Source organism: Myotis nattereri, assembly GCF_964212035.1.
Source record: "Myotis nattereri genome assembly, chromosome: 14".
Taxonomy (NCBI): Eukaryota; Metazoa; Chordata; class Mammalia; order Chiroptera; family Vespertilionidae; genus Myotis; species Myotis nattereri.
Window position 1 is genome coordinate 38,737,802 of NC_138089.1, and position 20,393 is coordinate 38,758,194.

Genomic DNA, 20,393 nt, shown 5'->3' on the forward strand with positions numbered 1-20,393 from the left:
TTTTGCATGAGCATTCAAAAACGCACGTTTATAGTTTGAAGTTCTTATGTTTATTGTTTTCTAGTACCAAAAGTACGTCTACAGATGGAAAATTCAGTCTTTGATGATGGGTGGTAAGGAATTACTCAAAAAGATTCAGTTACACACAGACATATTACACATAATGTTGGGAAGGGCCACATTACACAATTATCAAAACATGTACAGGAGCAATCCTCATTTAGGAGGCATGTTTCAGGAATTCCAAATGATCATACTCAGCAGCTGGGCCTATTTGAAAGACTTGGTCAATGGGAAACACTGTCGCTTTTCTCCCCCTTATGGTTTCCCACCCTCGCTATTGCCATATTTGCAAAAGCAGAGTAGCAGGCTGTTTTATCGCTACTGATCCTTATTATCCTCAAATGATGGCAATGAAAGCTGGCAAAGCAATTAAGCAATGTGGCAGCCCATTTTCATGAGTTTACCTTTAAAGACAACCAAGAGAATTTTAGAGACGTGGGTAGAGGGCTTTACAATGCTTTGGAGTATTTATTTTTGAAAGTCAGCGAGTTCCTTGCAATTTAAGGATGCTAATCAATATTGAATTATTTTGAACAATTACAAAGATAACATGTTCTTAGGCAAGAAAAAAATTATGCAGAATACTCTTCTTACATGGGTGACCAACCTTTTTGGAGTCACTTGATTTTGCTATAACTTGCAACATTTTCAAAAAACAACGAAGTGCTGTATGAAATTTATTTTTTAATCCCAAAGACTTGGTTTTCTGTTGAGAATTTTGTGCTAAACCTTAACTGCAAATGTTTAAAATATCAAGTAGGTATAAACAAACTTTTTAAGATATATGTAAGTTTTAGAGCCTTAAAATGTTTATATAAACATAGGAGTACCCAATGGGGGAAATTTCCTCTCCTATGGCCTCAACTTATAGAACAGGGAGTACTGGAGCTAGAACTAAAAGAGGTGGTAAATAATGATCTCTTGGGTGCATTTTCATCTGAAGTAAATGCAGTATGAAAAATCTAAGCTCTATTTTTGGTAACTATTAATACTCCAAAATTAAAGGGCCCACAGAGATTAGGCCCGAAGTGTGCAGTAGACGGAATGAATGCTCATAGTCCAAAATGAGGGACTCTGGCCATGAGACTGCATAGTCATAATTGACACTTCAGCATTCCTACTGGTACTGCACTATTGATGTACTGTGTTGAAACTCTGTTAACCATTTCCAACTCGGCATTAGGAGGGATTATTTTCTCATGAATACCTATCTCTTAAATTCATAACAGAAAGCAATAAAATACAATGTAGAAAAATTTGCTTTTATAAAACTAATTCTGCCAGATTAACAAATTGAACAATATATAATTTCAAGAATCTAAACCTTGTCACATACTACCCACCCAACTCCCCACCACTTATTGAAATAATGTCACATGAATAAATAAGTCAGAATGTTTCTGGAAAAAAAGTTTATTTCTATTTATTCATTTATGCAAAAACAGTATCAGCAATATGTAATAGGAACATACTTTTAAGTTTAAAATTAATTTTTCATTTTGAAAGGTTCAGGACTTTGTCTCTTCTTTCTACCTTACCATTTTTAAAATAAGTACTTCAGTCCAATAAAACAGCACACAAATGAAAAGTTTATTTCCTTACTTCAAATCATGTAAGTGGCTCTTTAGAATTTAGATATCATTTACAGTAACCTGGAGATTTAATCACAGAATTACACATGTAAGAATGTCATACCATACACAAAAGATAGTACAGAGAATTTTAAAAAGGACAAATTTCAGGGTACTTTCAAATTATAAGGAGTAGAAAGCCCTTTTGTGGGATATATAAGTTAAAAGACTCTTCCCCTTCAGATTCAGAATAAAAATTACTTGGTATTATAAGATAGCAATGGGCACTGATGATATGGCCCATGGTTGTTGTATTAGATTAGGGATAAAAGGAGTCTTCATGTTTTAGTGAAGGGGCCAATGAAAGAAAGGCCAGAGAGCCATTTTAAACTCATGTTCATGGCAGATCAGATGATGCTGAGACAAGTGTTTCCCTTAAAAAGGTATTACCTCATTGCTACATTTCCAAGGCTTAGCCTTCAAACTGCCCATACTTCTACTTCTCATCTTTACATTACCTGTTCTAGGAGCAAACCTTCTGGAAAAATGATGTTACAAACTGGAAAAGCAAGACTGTGGGTACAGCAATAGGGCTTTGGTGCTCTAGTTGTCTGTCACAATATATAATGTCTAATGAGGAGACTAGTAAATCTAGAAATGGATTCTTCACTGAGTATATTCTTGGGATATGCTTACTAAACAACTTTTGTGATTCAGAAACACCAAGACTACTTTGACTCTCTTGGACATGTTTTACTTTTTTAAAAAAGGTAATATAATAGGCTCACAAACAAAAATAAAAATCTGTTTGCTTTTTAACAAATAACTAATCTTTTAATGTTTTTATAAAAACAATTCCTTTCAGATACTCTGATTAACCTTTAAGTGACATAAAAAAGCTTCAGCATTCTTTATTACCAATATTTTGCACAATTTAAGATACGTTTAGCATTTCAAGGGAAAAAAAATTTTAAAGAAAAAAAGGAGAATGGTAACTCACCAAGAACCTATGTACCTAGTAAAGTTTAGTTTGTCTTGGATTATTTAAAAAAAAAGGTCGAGAATTTTAGTTATCTAATTATCATCCCAATCAAATATGGTTATCTGTGTGGATTCAAGATAAAAGATAAAATATTTCCAACTAATAAGACCCACTGATTGGACTGTTTGTTCCAATTTTAGTATATGAGCTGCCGAAGCAAGCACTGGACTGTTTGTTTAGAATTGGTTTTACTGGGTTTAGATAAGGAAGACTTCAATAAAGCTAACTATATAATAAGTTCCACTGATTAAAAATGCAGTTTTAAAAACTATGCTTTTGCAGTTAATTTCTAGACAAATAATAAATGTAAAGCACAAAATTGTAAATACTGTACTACTCACAGGTACTTGTTAGAGAAGTGAAACACTTGTACTCAAACTATCAAAATTCTGACCTTTCAAAATAGTAGGTTGGCTAAGACAATTTTTTGAAAATCAGCATTTACTTTTAAACTGTTAAAATGTCAATGTCAATTCCTTCTTAAAAAAAACCCTTACAGATAAATCTTAAAAGTTGTTCCTTTCAGTCTCAATTATTTTTTACTTTCAACTATGTATTTAACACAGAACCAAGTTTCTAAACATCTAATGAAAAACAGTTTCAATGTAAAATAAAACTAGGCAATCTAATACAGCTTGTATAGTCTTAATGTGATTTATCAATACTCAGAATTAAATTTCTATAATAGTGAAAAACTTTCCGTCTCTTCTTAGTATTCAAACCAGCAACTTCCCACGAGACTAGAAAGTTAGAAAAGAGGATCAAACAGATTTAAGCACTGCCCGACTTCTTCTAAAATGATGCACTCTTTTATCCTAGAAAAGACAGAAACAGTCCTTTTTATTTCATTGAAAATATCCTATTAGCGCTATGAACTAAGAGAGTTGTGAAATTTTGGGTTTAAAAACTATAAATGAGAGAAAAGTCATCCTTTTTGGAAAGTATTCCTGAATTCTGATGACAAATGTATCAATGAACTAGTTTTATTCAACAATTTAATTAAAAAATAAAACTTGGTAAACTCAGAAACAGAGAACTTAGAATCACTACCATTTTATGCAGATTCTTAATTAATGATTTGGCAGTGATGACCCAAAGGTAATTGGTGAAAATATATGTAATTTCAAAAAACACTGGTTTTACTAACAAAAGTGCATTTGGTACAAATTATAGCTGGAGAACAGCACTGCACTTCAATCTGAAATTCTATGCTTTTAGATTAAAAGTAAAAGTTTTGACATATTTAAAAGCATATCTTTCACCTGTGATGAAGATACATCACTCTTTGGGAAATGAAGTAAAAAATTAAAAATATATATGCAACTTTTTCCTTTCATTTTATGTTGTGCAGATAGAAGGAATATGAGTAAATCAGTAATAACACAATAGTATTTTCTTCTCTACATATTAGGGTGTTTTTTTTTAAACCCTGCCCTTTTCCTAGGGATAAATTCAGTTGTCATATAAAGAAGGGTAACGGGAAATTATTTAATTGTTAGGGTAAAATCTTATTTAGGTTAAAGCCCAGAAAAGTGGTTACAAACGGAAGTCTCTTCAAAGATCAGGTAGAATAAGAAAAATTATGGAGAAGCTGAAATTTAAACAAAAGATTGGAATTTACCATGGAAATAGTATATAACCTGCCTCAATGCATTTAAATTCAACTAAAACAATAACATTTAGCCAATCAAAATAGGTCTAAAGGCCAGATAACTGTAGGCTATCAACTTCTGATTTCTGCATAGTGTTTCTAGCCCAGAGGAGCAAAAAACTCTGGAAGATTCAAAAACTCTGGAAGCTTTTGTCTAATACCAGCTGAAAACTCAAGTTTAAAGACCATGTTCTGCTTTGCAAAAAAAATCGTTTAAGTACTACTTATTTAACCTTCAGAACTTTGGGAAAGGAAAGCTGTGATACAATACCAGTTCTTTCCCCTTTAAGTTATACTATGTTGAATGAAACAACAAAAGAACAAATGTCACTTTAAATGAATATTTACTCCCTGTGGAGAAGATGGTAAGAACTTAATCCTGCTATGGCTCTATTCTTCTGTATTACAGAAAGTCCTTAGTATACCCTTCCAAAAAAGGCTTTAAGCTTCATTCTATGTCATTTCATAGATGGAAAAAACTATTCTCTTTCCCTGTTTTAAAATACAAAGCAATGGTTAAAAACTTCCTTTTGAATGTAAAATGGTGTAGTCATTTTGAGAAAATTCTGGAAGTCCCTTGAAAGGTTAAACATATTACCATTTGACTCAGCAATTGCATTCCTAGTATATACCCAAGAGAAATAAAAGCATATGTCCACACAATAACTTGTACATAAATGCTGAGAGCATTACTGACAAAAAGTGGAAACAATGCAAGTCTATTGAGTAATGAATGGGTAAAATGATATATCCATAAATAAAAAGAAATAAAATTCCTATCCCTGCTGTAACACTGATGAACCTTTAAAACATTATACTAAGTAAAAGAAGCCAGTGGCAAAAAGCCAAATGTATTATTCTATACTAGAGGCCTGGTGCATGAATTTGTGCACAGGTGGGGGGGTCTCTCGGCCTGGCCAGTGATTGGGGCCAATTGGGTCTGGCCCTCCGGGAGAAGGGACCAATGGGAGGTTGGCTGTGGGAGCTCCTGTGTTGAGTGTCTGCCCTCTGGTGGTCAGTGTGCATCATATTGACCAGTTGTTTGGTCAACTGTCCAAGTAATGACGACTTAGGCTTATATATATATATATATATATAGATAGATAGATAGATAGATAGATAGATAGATATATAGACAGATATATAGATATATAGACATAGATATACATATACATATACATATATGAAATGTCTAGAATAGGCAAATCCTTAATAACAGTAGGTTAGTGGTTGCTAAGACTAGAAGAGTTGGGGGTAAATGGAGAGTGACTGCTAATAGGTAGGGGGTTTATTTTTGATGTGACTAAAATATTCTAAAAGTGATTATGGTCATGGCTTGCAAATATACTAAAAAGTACTGAACTATACACTTAAAAGGAGTGAATTGTATTATATTCAATAAACATGTTACTTAAAAAAACAATAAAAATGCCCCTTTACTAAGCACATACAATATTATTCCCTCACTGGAGTGAACAGTTAGTTCCTTTCCATATTCACAGACTGAGAACTAAAGAGATTTTAGAGACCTTTAGTCTTGTGTCTTCTCATTTTAGACTTATGAAAACTGGAGCCTTAACAAAATTTATATGACTTGTCCAAGGTGATAAATAGAACCAGAATCAGAAACCAGACTTCTTTAAATTCAAACACCCATGTTCTCTTCCACTCCACCAACTCTCAACTTCCATTTCTTTCTACTCAGCTTTTTTTTTTTTTTTTAATATATTTTATTGATTCTTCACAGAGAGGAAGGGAGAGAGATAGAGAGTTAGAAACATCGATGAGAGAGAAACATCGATCAGCTGCCTCCTGCACATCTCCCACTGGGGATGTGCCTGCAACCCAGGTACATGCCCTTGACCGGAATCGAACCCGGGACCCTTCAGTCCACAGGCCGACGCTCTATCCACTGAGCCAAACCTGTTTTGGCTCTACTCAGCTTTTTATTGCTTCACTTTACCTCTTTGCCCCCTACAGAGTTCAAGTATGTCATCTGAGTGATCAATTTCTTTGCTCTCTTTAGTCCAATATGCACGTACTCCTAAGTTGTTTTCTGTATCTAAAAACGCTTCTATTTCATCAAGTTAATATTCCCTTTCAACTCTCTTTTTTCACAAATCTTTCAATTGTAAGCTTTTGCTAAAGGTTTGTCCCCTAAGAACAAACTATACTACATCAAGGTTTGAGCAACATAAAATGCATTACCAGGTAAAACTCACCCATAGTGGTTTACTGGGTTACAGTCAAATGCAAGAGTTCAATTAAATGTTCTATATAATCTCAAAATGTATATACCACAGGAAAAAAAGATGCTTTGTGGTTGACAAATGTGCTTTTTTATCCTGTGTGCTATTCCTTTCATACCTTGAAGTAGTCATCTTGAGTAACAACAGAGTTTCTCAGTCTGTTCTCTGGATTAAACAGACAAGATACCACCGTCTGTATGCTTCGATCCACAGATTTCTGAAACACAGACGTTTTCTGTAATCTAAAGACTATTCCTTTTACTTACTGTTAACAAGCCCTTTTTATATAAAGTTTAATGAATAAATACACTTATTTCTAAAGAATTTTTAGGGAATTCATAATTCTTAACCACATAGAATGTCACTTAGAATGTAACTTTTCTACCGAATTCAAGAAATATTTAGAACCTTAGTGATAGAGTACTGATTTTAAAGGCTCAATTTAGTAAAACCTTAAGATATTAGCTTAAGGCTCTTTAATTTTTCCTATTAGACAAGAAATAGTGAACTCCAACATTTCTAGAAAAAAATACCCAGGATAAAAACCTGGTATTATAATTATACTTTGAGCTATTTTAATACTGTTTCCAAATTTCAAATCATATATCAAATCAGGGAATTTCTTCACCCTATATATATAGTTCAGTAGTTCTTGACCTTTTTTTCCACTGAAAAACACTTGGACAAAGTTCACATACTACAATGAAAATTCCCCACTGTTACCCATATTCCCACCCATTCAATTAAACATAAGACAATTCAAAAGTGAGAACACTGTTATTATAGGAATTTGCTGTAATGATTAAAAAAAACTGTCTACTTCAATATTTTAATTTTTAGTGACTCCACCACTCCTGAAAACTACCATGTATAATGCTATAGGAAGAATACCATAAATAACTGCATGTTACTATTTAGCTAGGTAAATGTTTAAATTGGTAAAAAAAACAAAAAACCACACACACACACACACACAAAAACACAACAAAGAACAAACAGGTAGGTATAATTCGTACTAATTCCTCTTTTGCAGAATAGGAGGCTTGAGGAAACTTGCCATTGCATTCTGTTAAGTCATGTTAATACAATACTTATTAAAGTATGGTTTTAAAAAAGAATAAAAATGAAATTGGAAGAGAGGAAAAGAACTACTAAATTAGAAATTATATCTAAAAGTTTGGGGGTGCCTGGAATTTCATCAACTTTAACATAAACTGACATATTATCAATTACTCAAGCTTTTTCATTTATGACTCCCATATTTAAATTTGGGAAAAGATGCTCACTTCTCAAAGGGCCATTATTAAAACTTGAAAAAATAAATATAAAAATATTAATAAAATTGTATGTTTGCCTTTTGTGGGCCATTTCCAGAGGATGGAGTAGTAGCTTCATGAACCGAGCATTCACTTGTCAAAATTTCAGCTCCTGAATCAACTTCATTACAGTGGTAGTTAACAGCTGCATAAACCTGCATTTAAAATGATAAAAGTATAATTAAAGGGATGTACATTAGACACACTTCTGAACAACCTATTCTTCAAAATGGTGAGATGATATTGAAAGTTTACATGCGCATCATGCTGAAGTTCAATTACATTACAACAGAAACTTTATTTTAAACTGAAGCTGAAATGCAATAATAAGGCAATCTTTTATTTTGAAATGTCTTTTAAGCCTCAACACAATCAGAATTGGAAGTGCTCTAAAAAAAAAAAAAAGAAACTTCAAATTATAGGGAATGGAAATTTCCTAGCACCTGAGAATTTTAACTCATACTATATCCTTCAAATATCCAGTCCTGATGAAAGACAGAAGGTAATTAAGATTTAGGTATTTTAGAGGTAGCACATTTTTTATTCCCTTTCTTATATAACATACAGCATATTACAGAAAAATATTACTTTCTCTTCAACAGACATTTTTATAGGTAGGAAACTAGAAGCAGATTCAACACTAATTCTAAATCCATAGAATTAGCATTATCATAGCTATTAATACTACGCTTCTTGGGTTGTATATTGTATCAGTAACGAATTAAACACCTGTTGTATGCAGAGTGGCCATTGTTTAAGCAAAAACAAGCTGAGAAACAAAAAGCAGTTTCTCCCAGGGAGTATACATTTGAGTTGACAAGAAATTAATAAACCATAACACATAATGTAAAAGGGCAATTAAACATGTTTCGAGGCATACATGATATGGCAAAAGCTCAAAAAATATATTAATAGTTAAACAAAAAAATACTTAAGAACAGGAAGTATATATTTGGCTAATTCACCTTACCGGAGGTATAACATAACTCCTTTGTTCCCCAGTAGACCATTGTGGTGGCATCTTAAAAAAGAAAAAAGGAAATATTTAAATATTCCTACACTTTTCACAAAGATATCAGATAGACAATGTTGGGGTATTTGTCATGCTGGCTTCTTGAACTTCTTATAATAAAAGAAACAATGAAATAAAGTAGTACTTTATGTTTCTAATACCTGAGGATTTTATTACTTTCAAATATAAACTCTACCTTTTCCTCAATTTTTTGAGATTGGCAGTCAGGAAAACTCAAAGATAGTATTCTTTGAATTTATTACCATAGATATATGATCATGGATCATAGATATAGTCATATCTAGGAGCAGAGAAATTCAGAGAACTACTACTATCTTGTAGTAGCTAGCTAAAATAAACACTACCAAATTTAACTGGAAGTCAATGTTCTAAGAATTGAGTAATAATTTTATTTCAATCTCTTCCCTGGTAAAAGTTTTAAGTCAGCCTGGGTGTTTCAGCTATTTGATAGAAAGATGAGGAATACATAAAGGGGACACCAAATTTTGCAAGACAATACAAGAAAAAACTTACTGCTAAGTAGATTCCTGTCAAAATATCATTCCCTTATTTCTAATAATACAGGAGATTTAATTCAAAGTTTTTCTTAAATTTTAGGCATACTCAACTAATTTAAATGAAAAACTATTTATATAAATAAAGGCCTAGCCGAAACCGGTTTGGCTCAGTGGATAGAGCGTCGGCCTGCGGACTGAAGGGTCCCGGGTTCGATTCCGGTCAAGGGCATGTACCTGGGTTGCGGGCACATCCCCGGTGGGGGATGTGCAGGAGGCAGCTGATCGATGTTTCTCTCTCATCGATGTTTCTAACTCTCTGTCTCTCTCCCTTCCTCTCTGTAAAAAATCAATAAAATATATATATTAAAAAAAAAATAAAGGCCTCAATAATATTCCAAAGTAAATCATTTGTTCCCTCTTAAATTACCTGATAATTATAAACAGGCAGCTGATATCCGGTGATGACCTGAACTGGTGAAGTTGGATAAGGAGGATATGCCTGAAAATAAAAGTTTCAGAAAGAATGTAAAGAAGGAATATTTTTCCCAAAGAACAAACATATGAAAATGAAGAAATCTTAATTATTTTTCTATATGCAGTGCAGGACCCTATTTGAAGACTGGCTTCATAAAGAAAAAAGTATTCTCTAGGAGGAAGGGGTAAATAAGGGAAGTGACTGATTTTGCCAACTTATGTTTATATCATTTATATATTTATCACCACTCAGAAGTTCTTTCTTACACTGGTGACAAGACTTTATTAGGATAGATTTCTGTGTTAAAGTTATATTAATACATCTATTTCTCTGTAAAAATACTTCTAGGTAGTTTTGTATTTCTTTGACAATATCATGGGGGTAATGTGTAGTCAATGTATAGTCTTCCTAAAAACTTATGGCTCTTTTTGTATTTTACTTCTAAAATTTACGGGCAATATACAACCCAAATGGGAAAAGAGGCAGTAAAATATACTACATCTTTCAATAAATATTACTGATTAAAAACTTCTAGGTAGTAGTATATATGAATATAGCCAGAATAGGTAATAACACAATAAATGTTAGGAACAAGTGGTTTTTTTCTTCTAGCCATGTTTAGGACAAGAAAAATAAATATACACTACACTTCAGGTAGATAGAAAATGTAAACAAAGGAGAGACACTGTAGTACTATTTATTTTTCTGTTTCTTTTATGCAAATAAAATGTCTTTTAAACTGAAGAAAAGAAAATGAAGGAAATAAACACTATCATCATAGGAGATAAATATTCCACATACCACTTCAAATATTGAAGTAACCAACCAGGACCAAATTGTATGCCAGATTTATAGTTTACAAGTACAGTTAAGTCACCAGAAACCTATCCACTCCAGAACCAGAATATATCCAGAAGTCAGCAATCTTTATGGGGAGGCATCTAGACATTGCAAATATGGAATAACCAGACAAATGGCTTATCTTAGAGAGGAATAAACAAGGCAGACTCATGAGAAAATCTGCCTTCATATATTTTATGAGTTATTATATAAGGCAAAAAAGGGAAAAGACATGTTCTTTGTGGCTACAGAGATCAGTTTTAAGATAAAGGTTTACAAACTATATAGAAGCAGATTTTAGCTTAGAATAAGGAATAACTAAGAATGACAGACTTATAAAAATAGATTTCCTGTAGCCTTAAGTATTCAAACAGAAACATTGTTATCACTTATTATGGAAAATGCGTATGTAATTCCACAGGAGACAAGAAGTGAGACTAGCTTACTTTTAAGTAAGATTTCCAATACGAATAAAATGAAAAAACAAAACAAAAAAAATCACAGGAACGTAGGTATTTCTTACCTGAACATACTGAGTTATAGGATTCATCATGGTTGAAGGCTGCACGTAAGTTTCAGCATTTGGATTACTCCAGACACTCTGAAACTGTGGTGGAGGAGGAGGATTAAAAACCAAAGGACGTGGCTGCACATGATAAGCACCTTTGTAAAGAATAAAAAGAAAACAAAGCCTATTTTTAGTTCTCTGAAAAGCTACACGTGTCAACAAGAAAAATTCCTTTCTTTACTCACATAAATTTTGCTTCCTGATTGCAGGGCCCAGTTTCAGCTTTTTACCATGGAAATTTATCTGTGACTGAAAATAGTAACAAAAGCAGAATCAATTTTGAAGTCTTTACTTCCAAGACTTTCATAAACATCCTAAATGTTCTAAAAATGTCTACTATCAGAGAAGATCAGTGGTAAGAACATAGTAAATAAAAAAAATTTATCTGAACCTTACCATCACTACTCAAGTGTCAAGAGGTATAATGGAATTTGATCAAAACCTTTACATTCTGTCTCTAGTTCATGAAGCTAGATGCCCAATCAAAAACAAATAGGTTCTCACAAGTTATGTAAGATTACTCAAGTTCGGATTTCAAAAAAGAAGTACATCTATCTCTGTATTTTATATTTTTATTAATTTCAGAGAGTAAGGTGGAGGGAGAGAAAGATAGAAACATCAATGATGAGAATCATTGATCGGTTGCCTCCTGCCCACCCCACACTGAGGATTGAGCCCACAATCTAGGCATATGCCCTGACAGGGAATCACTGTGACCCTCTGGGTCATAGGTCAGTGCTCAACCACTGAGCCATGCTGGCTGGGCTTTATCTCTATATTTCATATGATTGAATATGTATTTGGGACTCAAGTAATATTAAACATTGCATCCAAAATCTAATTAAAAGATTTTCCCATAAGAAGACTACTTACTTCTACTATCTTCTGCACATCCACATCATTATAAAATGAAACAAATCCATAGCTAGAAAGGCAGATAAATAAAGTAGAAAATCATCACCATAACTGAATGTTTTAAAATTTCTAGTATTCTATGAAATAATTAACAAAAGTGATAATAATAAAGTATGAAGAACACACAGATAAATATTTTTAAGATGTACATGATATTCTATAAATATTACTGCCTTTTTTTATTACAATTAAAGTAGTGTGAGAACCTTATTCATTAACAGGAAAGTCCCATCTAGAAACCTAAATATAATTTACTGTCTATGGCAAAAAGGTTAAAATTTAAAATATGGTGAAATGTGCAAAAAAACCCAATTCTTCAATAAAATTAATTAATCCACTTAAGTTAAATAAATAAAGATGGGAAATATTTAAATGCAAATACTAGGAAAATGATTAAATGAAAGAGCTGGCAGCAAACTTTTATCTCCATGAAAAAAATGAACAAAGCAACGAATTTCATTTATACAAGTACGTATAAAATACCAGTTTTGAGTTTTGCCTCTAGTAATCTACAAACTAGTTCATATGTTGTATTTTATATTTCATATTCAGCATGTTTTACTTACCCTTTGGATACACCAGTTCGATCCGTGATTATCTTCACTTCTTTTACTGAACCATATCTAGCAAAGAAACTTCTAATTTCAGCTTCATCCATCTATAGAAAAGAATTTGACTTTTAAGAGTAAATATTCAGCATTCAAAAATTTCAATTATACTATAAAAGAAGATTTGATGATGTGGAACTATTTCACCCAAGTATCCTCAAACTACCTGTAGCTCTTTGTCAAAGATACTTTCAGTCCCCATAGGTTAAACACAAAACTAGTTCCAATACTGCATGAAGTACAAAATCCTTATGTTTGCAATAAGCACAAAAATCCCATTATTCCTAAGACATATTTTTAAATAAATTAAATATGAATACAATACCCTAACATCAATTCCACCAACAAAAACTGTGTTTGGCATGATTTTGCCTTCAGGTAAAACATAGCCTTGGCTGGTCGCAGATGATGAGGACTGGGTGCTGGCCTCTCTGGAGATGGTTGACTTTTGAGTCTCAGAATTTGTAGCAGACTGTAATTTGGTAAACAGATATAGAGATATTATCAGTAGATATACAGGCAATCATACAATGTGAACTATAATTCTTTAAAGTATAAAACATTTTCATATAAATTATTTTCATTTTAAATTAGTTAACAATATAGCTTAGTTCAGGCTCAGGTGTAATCACAGCGGATCAGCATGAAATATTAACAAAAGGGTATATAGTACTTACTTAGCTTTAGTGTTGCTCATTGCCATTTCTTATGGTAGAATACTGATTTTATATTGAGTTTGTGAAAATACTATGTGAACTGGTAAAAAATAATTAGCAAATTCAGGTTTGTAAAAAATAAATTTATTAAAATTATCCTATTCTATGCCAATAAGCAAATTTTCATTTTATAAGTAACTTATTAAACAGTATGGTAAATTTTTTTAAAAGGTGAAATTTTAATTTTTTTTTTAAATATATTTTATTGATTTTTCACAGAGAGGAAGAGAGAGAGATAGAGAGTTAGAAACATAGATGAGAGAGAAACATCGATCAGCTGCCTCCTGCACATCTCCCACTGGGGATGTGCCCGCAATCCAGGTACATGCCCTTGACCGGAATCGAACCTGGGACCTTTCAGTCCGCAGGCCGACGCTCTATCCACTGAGCCAAACCGGTTTCGGCGAAATTTTAATTTTTTTAAAAAATATATTTTATTGATTTTTTACAGAGAGGAAGAGAGAGGGATAGAGAATTGGAAACACTGATCAGCTGCCTCTTGCACACCTCCCACTGAGAATGTGCCTGCAACCAAGGTACATGCCCTTGGCCGGAATCGAACCTGGGACCTTTCAGTCCGCAAGCTGATGCTCTATCCACTGAGCCAAACCGGTTAGGGCTAAAAGATAAAATTTTAAAAGCTGCATAAGAAAGAAAACAAAAATTTAGGTTTAAAATAATTTCTAGTCTTATTTTTCTATTCACCAAAATTAACATGGATTTTATAATTAGATCTAGAGGCCTGGTGCATGAAATTCGTGCACGGACAGGGTCCTGAGGCCTGGCCGGGGATCAGGGCTGATCGGAGTCTTCCTTCCCCCAGCTGCTGGCTGCTGGCCAGCACCTTCCTTCATTCCACACCGCACCCTGGTGATCAGTGCTTGTCATAAGCAAGCAGTCGAACTCCTGGTCGGTCAAACTCCCGAGGGGACAATTTGCATATCAGCCTTTTATTATATAGGATATTCCTCGTGTTAGTATGCTTGCTTACTTTGGAAAGGACCACAAAAACATTACATGCTCACATATAGCTCCTAATAAAAAAGGGCTTATCATCCTTATCCCTAATGCTAAGATGTTCAAAGCATCTTTTGAAATAACATTATCAGTCTTACTGATAATTTTAATTTTCACAGTGGGCTGCTAGATATATATACAATCTTTATTTTCAGAAAAAGAGACCCACATATGAAAGTCATTGTTTTCCTGGATTCTGGTCAGAACTCTGTCTTTAGTCTTCCCACACTAAGGTTAATGTAAATTTCTCTGAAGCAGAATTTATTGGTAATATATTCTGGAAAGGTAGTATAGGATAATGAAACAAAAACTGATTTAGTCAGGAGATGTAGGTTTCATGTCCCTTACTAGGTTATAAGTCACTTACTTTGTAGCAGTTTATTGCTGGGAAAATTGCTTGGAGAATGAGATGAAATAACATCTGTGAATTCATTTTGAAAAGAGTATGCCAATATAAGTTACTGAATTTTCAATAGTTAAAAAAGTTTACTTCCTGGTTTTACTACTGACTTACTAATTTTGTATATACTTTATTAATTAACAACTAATTTGAATTGGAACTTCAAGAAATTATTTTATGGTACATCTGCCTATTTGAAATTCTTTTATAAAATGCTTATTGATTATAAGAGCTAAGTACAAAAGGCAGGAAAAGAGAGATAAAACTATTACACTTCTGTTTATGGAGGAAAACAAAGACAAAAGATTCTACAAACTGCTATACTAATTAGAGATGAAACAAAAATTGTCAAATCACACTTTTGTGCATTTTGGCTTTTCTGTATTAATTAGTGCTTATGATTGTTATTTTGGGCTTCTATTTGAATACTTAATTCTTTCTTTTAACTATGATATGGTGACGTTTCATGACAATTAGGTGGAGAGAGTAATCTATTTCTAAACTTTTCCCATTATAAAACATAAACATTGTAATTTTTTTTATAATTTTAGTTTTTTTCTAAATGGGACTTTATTATAGAAGCCACATATATTGAACTATTGAGAACCTGACTAGATTTCTCTCATTATTGGATAGACAATTTACCAACTCCTTTCAATCAGAATTCAAAATTCCAAAACACAATACAGTGATTCTGTAATTCCTATTAACTTTCTTTTCTCTTTCTCAATTTCCCCTTCATTTGTGGATGAACTTTGGATACCCTTTAATTTAATAACTATTTACAACATTACTTGTCTGTGAATCTTACAGAAGGATATTTTTTTAATTATATACAAACATATATATGTATATATGTGTATATATATATACATACATATATATATTTGATTTCAGGAAGGAAGGGAGAGGGAGAGAGAGAGAGAAACATCAACGATGAGAGAGAATCATTGATCAGCTGCCTCCTGCATGCCCCACACTGAGGATAAAGCCCACAATCTGGGCATGTGCCCTAACTGGGAATCGAACTGGACCTTCTGGTTCATAGGTCAATGCTCAACTACTGAGCCATGTGCCGGCATGGCAGAAGGATGCTTTTTTAATTCACAGGTGTAACAACAGGCCATAAAACTGTGCCATATTATGAGGGGTTATATTAATGTATTGATTCTCTACCAGGGGAGATTTTGCAGGATAGGGGCATTTTTGGTTGCCACAACTGAGTGCTGCTGGGTATCTGGTAGATTGAGGCCAGGGACACAATAAACATTTATAATGCAAAAGGCTGCCCACCACAACAAAGAATTATCTAGCCCCACATTTTAATAGGGTTATGTTTGAGAAACACCATGATAGTGTTGCCAGAATTGAAGAGAAACAGTTCTAATTCTCATATTCTATTTATAAAAGTAAAATGGGTATTTGAAACAACTAACAGTGATTTGGGAAAAAAGAAAAAATCCATTAGATATTATAGGAAGTTTGGCTTGGAGTTGGGTGTACAGATTGGCTGCCTGATTAATTGGGATATTAAATATAAAATTCATCGAATTATTTTTACCAGTTGTCATAATGCCTTAAATTAAGGCACCATCATGTCCTAGTCCTTAGCCAGCAGGTGGCGCTCAAAGCTAACAAAGTAAGCAAAGTACTCCATTTTAACAAGACTGAACAGCAAGGATTTTAAAACTCCGACTGTGTGTATTTATATATAACTAGAGGCCCAGTGCATGAATTCATGCTCCGGTGGGGTCCCTTGGGCTGGCCTGCAGGGATTGGGCCGAAACCAGCAGTCCGACATCCTCTGAGGGGTCCCGGATTGTGAGAGGTCACAGGCCAGGCTGAGGGACCCCACCAGTGCACAAACATGCACCCGGGCCTCTAGTATGCATATAAAATCTTTGGTTAATCTCTTCCCTCCCTCCTGCCTCCCCCTTCCCTCTGAGATTTATCAGTCTGTTCCATATTTCCATGCCTGTGTGTTGAGCGTCTGCCCCCTGGTTGTCAGTGCGTGTCATAGCTACTGGTCGAATGTTTTGACACTTAGCATATTAGCCTTTTATATATATAGACTGTAATTTGTATATACAATATCCATAACCAACAGGAAACCTTTAGTTACTTTTAAACTATTGCCAAAAATACTCCACAATAAAGCAAAAAGATTAGTGCTAAAGTATCAATCTTAACCATCAATAGTATGCAGAAAATAAATTACATGAAAATTATATGTAAGAAGTAATTATTTTTCTTAATTACTGAAATGAACAATGCTGAGATATAAATAGGGTTGAACTTGGCCATCATATATAAAATTCTCATCACTTCTATTTATAGGATATATTTCCTGTAATAGTTAGTTGGATAACCAAATGACAATAACTAAAAGCTGAAATAAACATTGGTAATAAAACTCCTGGGATGTCAGTTCTTTAACAATATTATTTCATTCAATTACTACATGCAGGCAAACTGAGCCTATATACACTGACCTAAAAAAAAAGTCTACAATTTGTATGCATCAGTTACATCCATAGAAGAAGCTAAAAAGGAGAAAAACAAAAACTAAGGAAATAAACAATCAGAATAAAACCTTTAAAAAAAGTCAAAGAATAAACTATTGGGGGAAAAAATCCAAAACAATAAACAATCCTGACAAAGCTAAGCAAGAAAAAGGACAAGAAAGCAAAAAGGCACATTAGTTGTAAAAAGGAGGCTATGACCACAGATTATAAGAAAATGCTATTATATGCTCTATGGGAGTAAATTTGGAAATCTTGATGAAATGGCTAACTTTCTAGAGCAGCCGTGGGCAAACTACGGCCCTCGGCCGGATCCAGCCCGTTTGAAATGAATGAAACTAAAAAAGAAAAAAAAGACCGTACCCTTTTATGTAATGATGTTTACTTTGAATTTATATTAGTTCACACAAACACTCCATCCTTGTTTTTGTTCCAGCCCTCCGGTCCAGTTTAAGAACCCATTGTGGCCCTCAAGTCAAAAAGTTTGCCCACCCCTGTTCTAGAGAAACAAATTTTTTAATAAATGTTAAGAAATGATTCCTAGGTTAGTTTCACTGAGAGTTTGTTTTTTCAAACTATAAAGAGATCATTTGTGTGTATAGATGGGGATAGGAAGGGCACCAAGACAGAAACAGTGGTAAATAGAGGAGGAAGTAGAAGAGAAAGAAAATTCTGTTTTCATTAAAAAAAAACTTTTCAGAGGAAAAAAAAAGAATACTTCTTAATTCATTTTACAAAATTACCACCATCTGAATAACAAAACCTAATTAAAATGGTCCACTCCTGCCCCCAACAAAGATGTGAAATTCAAACAATATATAAAAATATATAATTAAGTACAATTTATATTGGAAATGCAAGGATGGTTCATTCTTAGGAAAGCTATTATTGCAATTCACCAATGAAAAAATATTTGATAAAATACAGCATTCCTTTTTAAATTTTTAAAAAACCCAAGTACAATCGAAATAGAAGAATCTTATTTGCTATCAATCTAATTCTAAGTCATCATCAGGCTTAATGTGAAACATTATATACTGATTTCCTTTGAAATTAGGAATAAGGGCACTTCCTTATGGCCACTAAATTTTTCTAGCCTATAATGACAAAGGGTTAATATTAATATAGAGTTCTCATAGATCATTAAGATAAGGAAAAATATCCAAGTAGAAAGGTTAATTAAGAATTTATATTTTAAAAGTTAATGACAAACTTCAATTTAACTAATAATAAACAAGCACATCAACATGGTGAAGTATTTTCCAGCTACCAGATTGGCACTTAAATGGAGAATAGGTCACTCTACGCACCATCAATGGGAATATATACTAATACATATTTTATCAAGAGTCACTTGGAAAGATATGCAACTTAAAATTGTTATAAAATGGGCAAAACATACCCTGTTGATTCCACTCCTGGCAATTTATTTCGAGGAATTAACAGAATAAGCATGTCAAAACATTTACACAGAAATTCTCATTATAGTATTGTTTTTTACAGTATTATTTTAATATTAAAAAAGTTATTCATTGTAAGGGAATTTGCTAAAACGAGTAATAATACAGTCTTATACTCTAACATTATCTTTGGAAATAATATCCACTATATTAAGTGAAAGATGCAAGTTGTAAAACAGGATTATATATAGTATGGTACAACTTTTGTCAAATAAAATTTACCTATTTATATGCAATACATTCACTGGAAGGGCATAGACATCAAAATTTTAACAGGTGTTGGGACTAAGATGGACCTCTATTTTCTTATATTGATTACTTTCAAATGAGATGTTACTTTTTATAACCAGAAAAAAAGTCAATAATCTATTAGCGTTGTCCTCCTTTTCCTCTAAAAATAGAGAAATGGTTGTAAATAACTTACAGTAATGCATAGTGATTAAATATGAATAACTACCTGACAAAGTTACAAAATTACTTACATATAATTATAAATTTTTATCCTAACATTTATACTAATTAAAGTTGTATATAAATTTCCTTCCTCTACCTCTTAAAATAGAGAGAATAACAATTATTATACAACCAGTAACTACTCATGATATTTAATGCACTTGCGGCTTAGTGGTTGGTTAGCAGTGTTCACGGAGTTCTACCTTGCGGCGGGGCGGAACCAACTCCATCTATTTACCGAGACTCACGTCCGTGTACAACCCGCAGAATATGACGGTGCGTACACTTGGTTTAAAGCTCCTGGTTTATCTAGAGACGGAAACTGTCCGCAAGAGTAAGAATTTTTGAACTTCCCACATTTCCGGTCCCTCGGAAGCAAAGGCAGCTCTCGCTACCGGGGAGCGGAAATGCCGCCCCCTGAGGCCCGGCCCCGCCCTTCGCCCTTCACCGCGCCTCCGCCCCTGCCTGTCGAGAGCTGCCTTTGCAGGAGGGGCCGCCGGGAAACCACTTCAGGCCCAGCCCCTCGCTTCGCTCACAGGCCGCTCCCTTCCAGACGCCCCCCCGCCCCTCACACACACACAGGAACCCACCCCCCCAAGCCTCACTCGGACCCGGAAGGAGCCACTTTCTGAGGAAACGCCAGCTCTCGAAGTCACGGAGCGGGTCCCTCAGAAAGTCTGCGCCAGGGGGCTTCCGGTGGCGACAGCCCGACGCCATCTCAGAGGCCCTCACCTCTCTGCACAGGGTGAGCTCGGGAAGGGAAGCGGGTGGGTGGGGGAGGGGGGAGCCAGGCGCCCCGCACCCCAGGACCTGGCGGATCCCCACAGGCTAGTTCGCGCCGGGGCGGGAGGAGGTGACGGCATGAAGGCCGCGGGCCTTGCACGTGGTCAGCGGAGGCCGCGCCCTTCCACCACACCTCGGGCTTAGGGCGGGCTGCTCCTCGCCTGCCCCGAGGTGCCATGTAGTACGCCCCCCCCCCCCACCACCTACATCTTCT

General features: G+C 34.3%; 1 protein-coding gene across 1 annotated transcript; it reads right to left on the bottom strand.

Annotated features, from left to right (window-relative positions):
- Positions 1-3,437: 3,437 nt before the first annotated feature.
- DAZL (deleted in azoospermia like) lies at positions 3,438-20,113 on the bottom strand (the record flags this gene model as incomplete). Its single annotated transcript, XM_081105526.1, has 12 exons — positions 3,438-3,491; positions 6,695-6,793; positions 7,931-8,047; positions 8,863-8,913; positions 9,850-9,921; positions 11,261-11,400; positions 11,491-11,554; positions 12,179-12,230; positions 12,787-12,878; positions 13,154-13,300; positions 17,491-17,504; positions 20,002-20,113. The coding sequence occupies 12 exons, from the start codon at positions 20,111-20,113 to the stop codon at positions 3,438-3,440; spliced, it is 1,014 nt and encodes a 337-aa protein (XP_080961652.1).
- Between the last annotated feature and the right edge of the window lie 280 nt (positions 20,114-20,393).